General features: G+C 43.4%; 1 protein-coding gene across 1 annotated transcript in view; it reads left to right on the top strand.

Annotated features, from left to right (window-relative positions):
• The window catches only part of LOC106560247 (PR domain zinc finger protein 5), a 50,945-nt gene extending 38,909 nt beyond the window's left edge, over nucleotides 1-12,036 (top strand). The window contains exons 14-16 of the mRNA XM_014122908.3: nucleotides 4,057-4,142; nucleotides 9,470-9,574; nucleotides 10,961-12,036. Of these exons, the coding sequence (XP_013978383.1) occupies nucleotides 4,057-4,142; nucleotides 9,470-9,574; nucleotides 10,961-11,125 (356 nt within the window). The 3' untranslated portion in view covers nucleotides 11,126-12,036. The remainder of the gene's footprint in view (nucleotides 1-4,056; nucleotides 4,143-9,469; nucleotides 9,575-10,960) is intronic.
• Nucleotides 12,037-12,252: the final 216 nt, after the last annotated feature.

The raw sequence follows: 12,252 nt of genomic DNA, 5'->3' as shown, positions 1-12,252 counted from the left end.
CTGCATTTATTTTCAGCAAACTTAACATGTGTAAATATTTGTATGAACATAAGATTCAACAACTGAGACATAAACTGAACAAGTTCCACAGACATGTGACTAACAGAAATTGAATAATGTGTCCCTGAACAAAGGGGGGGTCAACATCAAAAGTAACAGTCAGTATCTGGTGTGGCCACCAGCTGCACTAAGTACTGCAGTGCATCTCCTCCTCATGGACTGCACCAGATTTGGCAGTTATTTCTGTGAGATGTTACCCCACTCTTCCACAAAGGCACCTGCAAGTTCCCGGACATTTCCGGGGGGAATGGCCCTAGCCCTCACCCTCCGATCCAACAGGTCCCAGATGTGCTCAATGGGATTGAGATCCGGGCTCTTCGCTGGCCATGACAGAATACTGACATTCCTGTCTTGCAGGAAATCACGCACAGAACGAGCAGTATGGCTGGTGGCATTGTCATGCTGGAGGGTCATGTCAGGATGAGCATGCAGGAAGGGTACCACATGAGAGAGGAGGATGTCTTCCCTGTAACGCACAGCGTTGAGATTGACAACAAGCTCAGTCCGATAATGCTGTGACACAATGCCCCAGAGCATGACGAACCCTACACCTCCAAATCGATCCTGCTCCAGAGTACAGGCCTCAGTGTAACGCTAATTTCTTCGACGATAAACGCGAATCCGACCATCACCCCTGGTGAGACAAAACCGCGACTCGTCAGTGAAGAGCCCTTTTTGCCAGTCCTGTCTGGTCCAGCGACGGTGGGTTTGTGCCCATAGGCGACGTTGTTGCCAGTGATGTCTGGTGAGGAACTGCCTTACAACAGGCCTACATGCCCTCAGTCCAGCCTCTCTCAGCCTATTGCAGACAGTCTGAGCACCGATGGAGGGATTGTGTGTTCCTGGTGTAACTCGGGCAGTTGTTGTTGCCATCCTGTACCTGTCCCGCAGGTGTGATGTTCGGATGTACAGATCCTGTGCAGGTGTTGTTACACGTGGTCTGCCACTGCGAGGATGATCAGCTGTCCGTCCTGTCTCCCTGTAGCGCTGTCTTAGGCGTCTCACAGTACGGACATTGCAATTTATTGCCCTGGCCGCATCTGCAGTCCTCATGCCTCCTTGCAGTATGCCTAAGGCACATTCACGCAGATGAGCAGGGACCCTGGGCCTTTTTCTTTTGTTGTTTTTCAGAGTCAGTAGAAAGGCCTCTTTAGTGTCCTAAGTTGTCATAACTGTGACCTAATTGCCTACCGTCTGTAAGCTGTTAGTGTCTTAACGACCGTTCCACAGGTGCATGTTCATTAATTGTTTATGGTTCATTGAACAATCATGGGAAACAGTGTTTAAACCCTTTACAATGAAGATCTGTGAAGTTATTTGGATTTTTACGAATTATCTTTGAAAGACAGGGTCCTGAAGAGTTTGGATATGGGTAAAGTGACTAGTCAACAGGATAGATAATAAGCAGTAGCAGCAGCGTATGTGATGAGTCAAAAGAGTGAATGCCAAAGGGGTCAATGCAGAAAGTCTAGGTAGCTATTTGGTTAACTATTTAGCAGTCTTATGACCTGGGGGTAGAAGCTGTTCAGGGTCCTGTTGGTTCCAGACTTGGTGCATCGGTACTACTTACCATGCGGTAGCAGAGAGAACAGTCTATGACTTGGGCGCCTGGAGTCTTTGACAATTTTTAAGGCCTTCCTCTGACACCGCCTGGTATAGAGGTCCTGGATGTCAGAGAGCTCGGCCCCAGTGATGTACTGGGCCGTATGCGCTACCCTCTGTAGCGCGTTACAGTTGGATGCCAAGCAGTTGGCATACCAGGCGGTGATGCAGCCAGTCAAGATGCTCTCTATGGTGTAGCTGTAGAACTTTTTGAGGATCTGAGGATCCATGACAAATCTGTTCAGCCTCCTCGGGGGAAGAGATGTTGTTGTGCCTTCTTCACGGCTGTGTTGGTGTGTGTGGACCATGTTAATTCCTTAGTGATGTGGACACTATGTCTCAACTCCCATTATGTAGTGAATAACACCCTGTTGAAACAGGAGTAAATGGTGAAAAGCGATATTGATGAGAAAGACGCACCTGTTTCAGTAGCGCAAGTCGCATGTCAAATGGAGCTTGCAGTCCTCCATTTAGCAAATTACCTTGAAACTATAGTAGGCCATTGACATTGGCTGCATATCAACTATAGTAGGCCATTGACATTGGCTGCTTATCAACTATAGTAGGCCATTGACATTGGCTGCATATCAACTATAGTAGGCCATTGACATTGGCTGCATATCAACTATAGTAGGCCATTGACATTGGCTGCTTATCAACTATAGTAGGCCATTGACATTGGCTGCTTATCAACTATAGTAGGCCAATGACATTGGCTGCATATCAACTATAGTAGGCCACAGACATTGGCTGCTTATCAACTATAGTAGGCCACTGACATTGGCTGCTTATCAACTATAGTAGGCCATTGACATTGGCTGCATATCAACTATAGTAGGCCACAGACATTGGCTGCTTATCAACTATGGTAGGCCACAGACATTGGCTGCTTATCAACTATAGTAGGCCACAGACATTGGCTGCTTATCAACTATAGTAGGCCACTGACATTGGCTGCTTATCAACTATAGTAGGCCATTGACATTGGCTGCATATCAACTATAGTAGGCCATTGACATTGGCTGCTTATCAACTATAGTAGGCCACTGACATTGGCTGCTTATCAACTGCAATCATTCCTGTAATCAGCGCTTTTTTCCCCACATTTTAATGACGATGATTTGTGGAACGCTTTATATCCGTGGCAAATTATTTGAAAGATACATCCACGTTTCCTAACGTTACACCATTGTTGCGTTAGGTTGGCCTATATGTTACATTTTTCCCCTTTATGATGATGATCGGGACCTGTTAGTGGTAGTTTTGTGATAACGACAATGTGATTTAAATTTTGAATTTTTTTCTTAACGTTAACGATTCAATTTGGTTTAAATGTTTTAACGTTCACACCCCTAATGGATTGTAGTGTGTCCTTACTCTTTGACTCTGGTCTTTCATGTGACAAGCGGTACTACTGATTGTGGGGGCTTTTCTCACATGACTAATAATAATACTTTTCTCAGATTAAACTCTAGGCAGATGTGTGTTACATTTATTAAGATAAAGTGGTATTTTACTAAATCTGATTCTGAGAAGGCATGTGGGGGTTCTGTTAGCTTTGCTTCATCATTGGACGATGAGGGTCTTCTCAGAACACATCTACATTAAAATAACCTCGACCCCAAACCTGAGACCCATAGAATCCCATCGTCGTTAGTTCCTGTGAGGACCTACATCCGGGAGAAGAAGAGTTTCCCTGCATGGAGGAGCATCAGAAACACATCAGAGGCAGCATGGCTGAAGGCTTTTCAACCAGATTTATGCTCTAGCTAGCAGGAGGCTCAGTGGCAGAGTGCAGTGTAGTGCATCGGGGCAGGGCTGGCATAAGCATGTAGACCTCAGCTCTCTCGGTGGTGCTGCATAAGAGCTGGAGGCCCTGCTCTGTATGTGGCCGGCCGCAGCACAACACCTTAGTTTTTCTCCCTCCCTTTCTTCATACCTCCAATTCTTCTTTTAAGATCTGCTCTATTTGGGGTGTGAATATTTATGTAAATTCGATATTTCTGTATTTAATTTTCAATACATTTGCAAAAATGTCTAAAAACATGTTTTCACTTTGTCGTTATGGGGTGTTGTAGATGGGTGAGAAAAAATATTTAATTAATTTTGAATTCAGTCTGTAACAACAAAATGTGGAATAACTCAAGGGGTATGAATACTTTCTTAAGGCACTGTATGTACTGTATGTCTAATGTTTGATCATCATATAGTATTTTGTGTTTCAAAGAGTTTGAAGTGTGTAGTGTGTAGTGAGTAGTGTGTAGACAAATGTATGTCTTAACTACTTATCTTAACTACTTAAAAGCATATGTACACTGTCTTTGTAGTATGCTCTGGGTCATTTTTTTGTTTCCTTCTCTCTGATGTGTGTTGATCCTTCTGTTTTCTCCGTAGGTGAGCGCCCATACCAGTGCCCCTACTGTGACAAAGCATTCAGCAAGAATGATGGTCTGAAGATGCACATCCGCACACACACTCGGGTAAGTCTCCACACCCACTCCTCCCACACTCCCCCCTCTTTTTGTTCCAGGAACAGTTTGAGGTGTTGGTGTTATCCTGCCCACATGGAAATTATTGTATTTCCCTCGTCCTCCCGACAGCACTGTGTGTGTGTGTGTGTGTGTGTGTGTGTGTGTGTGTGTGTGTGTGTGTGTGTGTGTGTGTGTGTGTGTGTGTGTGTGTGTGTGTGTGGTGTGTGTGTGTGTGTGTGGTCGCATATGTATGTCTTTATGTATGTGAGTAAAAGAAAACTGTCATGAAAGCCAGGGAATAGCAGTAACATTTTGGAGCTGTTTTCGTTGACGGGGGTTTTTAACCTCTAAACCAGCTGGCCATTAGGAAATAACTTCTGACCACAACATGATTTATGATCTATTCAATAAGTCACATGAAATATCCTGAAGCATACTTTTCTCTTTTTATAGATGTAGGAAAATCTGCACACGCTACTGTTTTTGTGTGTGTGTGTGTGTGTGTATGTTGAGTATTTCCTGACATACCAACTCCTAGGTTTCCATAAAGTCTTATCTCTCCATCTCCAGTACTATGCTTTGGTTGATGTGCTCAGTGCTCAGCCAAGCTGTAGAACGTAACACACCCAGGAATAGAGGTTCACACACCTCTGTTAGGCCGCCAAGCAGGGAGGGAGCAAGAGAGGAGTCCTGTCTTGCCAGTCATGGTCTAGCTCTGCAGACATGAATGCTGAAGGTCTTTTTTCCAGTGTGGTGATGCCAGGACCCTCACTTAGGCTGCTCCCACAGTGAATTTCTTTATGACTGGGGAGGATAATGAAGACTACTTAGAGCTGTAGATGGTAGACTAGAATACATCCACATCTCATATCAATCTCATGCAGTCTTATTGAAAGACAGTCATTGGGTTCCTGAATGTATATGAGCGGAGAACATGACAGGTATCGTTGGTGTTGATATGATGAGCAGGTACAGTGCATTTGCAAAGTATTCAGACCCCTTGACTTTTTCCACATTTTGTTACGTTACGGCCTAATTCTAAAATGGATTCAATTGTTTTTTTCCCTCATCAATCTACACACAATACCTCATAATGACAAAGCAAATAAAAAAAACTTAATACACATTTACATAAGTATTCAGATCCTTTACTCAGTACTTTGTTGAAGCACCTTTGGCAGCGATTACAGCCTAGAGTCTTCTTGTGTATGACACTACAAGCTTGGCACACCTGTATTTGGGGATTTTCTTCCATTCTTCTCTGCAGATCCTCTCAAGCTCTGTCAGGTTGGATGAGGAGCGTTGCTGTACAGCTATTTTCATGTCTCTCCAGAGATGTTTGATCGGGTTCAAGTCCGGGCTCTGGCTGGGCCACGCAAGGACATTCAGAGACTTGTCCCGAAGCCACTCCTGCGTTGTCTTGGCTGTGTGCTTTGGGTTGTTGTCATGTTGGAAGGTGAACCATTGCCTCAGTCTGAGGTCCTGAGCGCTCTGGAGCAGGGTTTCATCATGGATCTCTCTGTACTTTGCTCTGTTTATCTTTCCCTCGATCCTGACTAGTCTCCCAGTCCCCGTCGCTGAAAAACATCTCCACAGTATGATGCTGCCACCACCATGCTTCACCGTAGAGTTGGTGCCAGGTTTCCTCCAGACGAGACGCTTGGCATTCAATCTTGATTTCATCAGACCAGAGAATCTTGTTTCTCATGGTCTGTGAGTCCTTTAGGTGCCTTTTGTCAAACTCCAAGCGGCCTGTCATGTGCCTTTTACTGAGGAGTGGCTTCAGTCTGGCCACTCAACCATAAAGGCCTGATTTGGTGGAGTGCTGTTGAGATGGATTTCCTTATGAAACGTTCTCCCATCTCCACAGAGGAACTCTAGAGCTCTGTCAGAGTGACCATCGGGTTCTTGGTCCCCTCCCTGAGCAAGGCCCTTCTCCCCTGATTGCTCAGTTTGGCGTCTTGGTGGTTCCAAACTTCTTACATTTAAGAATGATGGGGGCCACTGTGTTCTTGGGGACCTTCAATGCTGCAGACATTTTTTGGCACCCTTCCCCAGATCTGTGCCTCGACACAACCCTGTCTTGGAGCTCTACGGACAATTCCTTCGACCTCATGGCTTGGTTTTTGCTCTGATATGCACTGTCAACTGTGGGACCTTATATAGACAGGTGTGTGCCTTTCCAAATCATGTCCAGTCAATTGAATTTACCACAGTTGGACTCCAATCAAGTTGTAGAAACATCTCAAGGATGATCAATGGAAACAGGATGCACCTGAGCTCAATATCGAGTCTCATAGCAAAGGGTCTGAATATTTATATAAATACTTTTCTTTTGTATTTACATTTTTTGGGGGAAAAACCTGCTTTCGCTTTGTCATTTTGGGGTATTGTGTGTAGATAGATTTATTTTTATATTTTTTTCAATTTAAGAATAAGAATGTAACTTAACAAAATGTGGAAAAAGGGAAGGTATCTGAATACTTTTCGAATGCACTGTACGTGTGACCTGACTCAGAGCTCAGTGTTGTAAGAGGAAGGGCATGGTCACACTGGTCTCTCATGAGGTCATTTCCTGCCTGTGCCTCTGCACTACTTCTCTACCCACTGATGTTCTCCACCACTTCACAGCTTTCCATGAGCTATGTGTGTTGAAGTGTGTGTTTGTGTTTGTGGTTATAGCCATATGGGGCTGTATATTCATATATACAGTATTTATTTATGACTTTTAACATGATCATTAATTCATATGGGTATGGCCTGAGGGTTTTGTTGACATGTTTCAAGTACATTTCCTGTTTGCTCAAGCACAAACCATTTCATTGCACCTTATGAACCTGAGCTGCAGGTACAGTATAAAGCTTCTGGCCTGAAACGGTACAGTGGAAACAGGCAGCTGGCGGGACCGGGAAACTCCTATCAGTTCCAATTCTCTAGAGAGGACTTGATGAAACGTTAATGTTTGAATTGAGACATGGCTTTGTGTGTTCCCGGCTCTGTCTTTGCTCAGTGTACGGTGACTGCAGTAGTGAAATATGGGCTGAGCTGTGATACACAGCAGAGAGCTGGACGATGACATCACTACTCAGCAGAACAATGCCATTTGGCTGAAGGAGCTCCAGCTCAGTGTTAATGTATAGTTTAGAGATGGATCCATTTAGAGTTGTGTGTTTATCCCACATCCCAAACCATCTGCAACAATGAGAATACATGTGATTCCTATAAAGCTGCTGACATGTTGCCTGGTCAGAGATTTTTATTAATCTCTTTAAGGTTCTGTGATGTGACAAGAGTGATCTGACTGAAAACACACTGATTAACATTCCACTGGTTCTCTCTGTGGGGTTGCCTGTTCGGTTTTGTTTGACTTTGGCCTAGAGTTCTGATAGTTCCAACATAATCTTCCAAGCACTTCTGTTTTCAGTTTGAAAACCTCTAAAAGGGTTTTACTGTAATACTTTTCCATTGGTCAGTTTCAGCTGGCTCCTATTGATCCAGTATAGCAGTCTCTGATTGGTTAATCACAGCATTAAGTGATCGGACCAGTTGAAATGGGTATTAGCAATATGGTAGGTGCTCCGCTTTGCCCTCTGGTAGGCTAGGTGAATTATCATCATATAGCTAATACCTCTCCAATCCTTTCAGAGCTATACGAAGTGCCTAGTGGTATAGGGGCAAGGGTTTCATTTTGTATTGGGTAACAGAAGATGAGGACATCCCATGTGGCCATGTTGGTTTAGAGATGACCATTGACCACACGTTTGATATGAAATGTGATCCTCCTGCCTCTCTCAGAGTAAATAAACAGAGCTTTATCCCTCCATTCATAACCCTGCTGACTCCTGAGGGGCCAGATTCAGAGGTGAGCCAGTCAGAGGGTCAGGTCAAAGGTCACTAGGGTGGACAGCTGCTGAAGAGCAGAGGTCACCAGGTACAGATGTTAGATGTTACTGGGGCCACAGTGATGCATTCTGCGTCTTCCACATCACCCCTCTACATCCATGTGTTTCCTAAACTCTGAACTTTAACCCTTTTTGGGGTTTTTGTATGTCATTCAGGGGGGAAGATTTCCCCAAAGTGGGAAAGTGATGCTTTATTAGAAAAGCAATACCTGTTAAACTAGCCGATTTTACTGGTGGTTTACAATACACAGACTGTCAATAATGTTCTGGTTTGACCTCCACGCCCAAGTTTCTCACACACCCCCATATACTCTGTTAGGCGTCTCTATTTTTCTTTCTCACTCACACACACAAACATACTCATGCAGACATGTGCATTGAACCTGATCTGTACCTCCTTTTGTGTCCTGTGTCTCTGGGCACTAACTGTGTCCCGCCCACATGATAGCCCTTTTCCCAGGACCCTAACTTCCTGCATTCACCTCGTACCCTTGACGACTGATCCATAAATGGGTAGAAATTTCGCTATCAGTGAGTCTTGTCAAAGACTGACACCCAAACAAGAAGTCTTGCTATATGTCTGTGCTTATTATTTAACTCTAACTAAGCTTTCAAGTGTCAAAAATATTTCCCAGACACACACCTAGATTGAGAACACACACACACACACACACACACACACAGTAACACACCCACAGAGCGATAACTGCTTTTGAGTGACACCCAGACAGGCCTCTGAAAGGCACAGAGGAAATGTTCTTTGGTAAACTGATGAGGTGTGGAGACAGGAGTGATATTCTACAGCCCGTGTGAGCCAGTGCACTGATATATGTTCAAAGGGCTTTTCTGTGCCATGTTTTGCTTACGCTTTAGAGGATCCATGTGTTCCTTAGGGATCCATGTGTTCCTTAGGGATCCATGTGTTCCTTAGGGATTCAAAAATCAAAAAGATGTGTTCCTACGCTGGTCATTTCTTCCCTACTGCAGGGGCTGTACAACCTCTCATTTCATATCTTCATAAACTCACTGGGGAGCGGCGGGGTGTGAAGTGAGAGGATATGAAAGTGTGTGTGTGTTGGTACTTTTTTGGGATGCTAAATGTTATCCAGGTTTCTTCCATGTGTGAGAGAGTTCATTTGTGTTTCAGTATTTGTGTACAGTATACAGCAGGGGTAGGCAGCTAGATTCAGATGTTCAAATACAGTAATTTCATTGAGACACGATCACATATTTTTTTGGTACTTGGGAACAGATTTCCAAAATTAAACTCCTTTTTAGCTGAATCCTTGGTGATTTTACAGTTTATAAAAATAAACATTTGCAGGCCAGTTTTGGCCCGCGGGCCACCTGTTGCCGACCCCTGGTATACAGATTAGCTGTGTGTTGAGAGGTGATCTGTCTGTAAAGTGTGTGTTTGTCTGTGTGTCCCTGCAGGAGAAGCCATATAAATGCAGTGAGTGTAACAAGGCCTTCAGTCAGAAGAGAGGTCTGGACGAACACATGAGGACCCACACCGGAGAGAAACCCTTCCAGTGTGATGTGAGTCTCAAACCACCTTATTCTGGACTCTAACCCTAACCATAACTCCAAGTGGTGTGTGTGTGTGTGTGTGTCCGTGTGTGTGTGTGTGTGTGTGTCCGTGTGTGTGTCCGTGTGTGTGCGTATGTTTATGTCCATATATGTCACAGTATGTGTGTGCTGATGCTCTGCTCAGCCAGACTGTGGCACGTGGCCAGATGTGGGCTAAAACTCAATATGAGTAAGATAAAGATCTCTCTCCTCTGGAGAGGCATAGTCGGCTGATCTCAAGTAAACACAGTGAGAGGATCAGAGGATCAAAGGATCAGAGGATCAGAGGGAGAAATGACCCTCTGTTTATAATACCACAGGAGTAATAATGATTCTCAGAGAGAGAGAGGAACACGCGACCATGGATCCTGATGATGCTCTGGAAGAAACTTTTAAGTCGAGTTAAAGTTTCTGGATCCTCCTCACTTTCCTCTAACCATGTCTAGAAGTTGAAAACATCTTTCCTTCCACTGTTTTTATTTTGTTTCATGGAAGAACCACACTTGTGTCTTTTTAAGTTAAGAGAGTTTTAAATCCTTAAGCCAATCAAATTGGCTGTTTCCTTAACCCTCAGAACTGTCTGACATGACGGGTCCTTTAAGCTCAAAATGGCTGGGTTAGCACTAGGGGTTTTGGGAAACGAAGGCTATCTCAGTTAAGGCCATTTCTTTATTGTAATAATTTCCTGGCCATGTTGGAATTCAGTTGATGAAATTCTTTGTTGATTCAGTATTAAATGTATTGAGCGCTATTTTTCTTTGGTATCTCCAGCCATCTATGTGTGATGATGTGTATCACAAATTTGATTAAACCGGGTTGATGACGTAATCACAGAAACACACACACACTCGGTCACAGAAAGCCGTAGATTCTCTGCAGGTGGACTTTAGGGTACTTCTCCATGGTTTGTATTTTGAATGGAGAATACAGTATTTGAGTGTGAAGAAGACATGCTGGGAGCCTGAGTCCATGTGGGGAACTGCTGTGCTCATGCCAATGCAGGATTAATATGATTGATAGTTTGACATGGAGTCATTTGTAGGGTGTAAAATGTATCATTTGTGATGGATGTTTAGTTTAATTTATTTCCTCCTTGCTTTACTGGGAAAATATGATTTCTGCCTTGAAGCCTTCTCTCATGTAATTGGTTCAATTAGCTGGCTGTACCCATAATAGGGATTTGATAGCTTAATATTCCTCTGCAGCATAGTCCTTTAGTTTAGGACTAAATTCATTCAATATGATCCGCCAGAGACCTACTAAAACAGAGATTTGTATGTACCGTATTTTAGGTGTGATAATTCCCATCTCTAACAGAGCTAACTAACACACTTCTCTTTCCTCTGCTCTCTGTAGGTGTGTGATCTGTCGTTCAGTCTGAAGAAGATGCTGAGCAGGCACAAGCTGACCCACAACCCCAACAGGCCCATGGCAGAGTGCTCGCTGTGCCATAAGAAGTTCACCAGGAATGACTACCTCAAAGTACACATGGAGAACGTTCATGGAGAGACCGAGGGCTAAGGAACCCATCTATATCAGACAGTTTACTAAAGATAAAGATACAGTATACCATATTTACAATGTTATACACTTGCTAGGCATTTCATATGTAGCAATAAGCAGTGTTTTTTGCTATTAAATACTGTATTTGCAAATGCAGAATATGGAAAAGATACATTTAAATATTGAAACAAATCCTGTACGTATGAATTATGGAGTATGAACATTAGATATTAAATTCACAGGGGTTTTTGGATGAGGCACAAGACCCACACAGTTCTGATCTGCTTCCAAACTGCCCTTATCTCCCTGTTTGTAGTTTACATTCAATTTCATTTTGATATGAAAGTTTGGGATTGACATTTCCAGACAATGCAGCACAATACAATAACTAGCCTAGCTCAAAAAGTCTCTATCCCACTGTCTGCATCTAGGTTCCCACCTCGTGCCAACCATACAGTGCCTTTGCCACCTCTGCTGAGGTGTCTTAGTCTGCCACAACTATTGTGACCAGGTAAAAACTTTCCAAAGAGTTTCCAAGCCAAAGATGTTTACCAAACACAGCCAGCCTACTCCCTTCCTCCAGCCCACACATTGCCTGGAAATGCATTTCATTACCGTTGTCAAAGTTACTGTTACGGTTTGTCAAAAGAAGAATGTTTTTTATGGTTATTTCATATTCTGAGGGACCAAGTAGTTTCTTTGTGTTTACACTCCTGTTTTTGTAATCCTGTATGTTAAATGGGAAATGTATTTAATGGATGGTGCAGTTATGTTTGTTTCTCTGTAGATTTTATATGACCAGACCATAGCCTTCCTGTATTCCACAGACTGTTACACATTCCCTCTCTTTTACTATTCATCTCAAACTGTGAATAATTCACATCACACTTCCATGTTTTTACTTCATAAAAACCTCATTACCTACAAAACAGACATTTACTCTGTTCATTCTAAGTGTGAGTTGGTTAACTGTTGACGTTGGGGTATTTCGGAAACGCTTTGGAGTTGGTTAAAATGGTTGACTTTGTTGTTGTTAATTTAACCCTTATTCTTGGGTTGGCTGGGAGTCTGCTGGGAACCTGAGGTAATTGAAGTGTTTTTTTCAGAGGCCACAGTCATCACACCACCTGATCTAAAGCCACCCA

Source organism: Salmo salar, chromosome 10, assembly GCF_965601325.2.
Source record: "Salmo salar chromosome 10, fSalSal1, whole genome shotgun sequence".
In the NCBI taxonomy this organism is placed as follows: Eukaryota; Metazoa; Chordata; class Actinopteri; order Salmoniformes; family Salmonidae; genus Salmo; species Salmo salar.
This window is presented reverse-complemented; position numbering and strand designations above follow the sequence as displayed.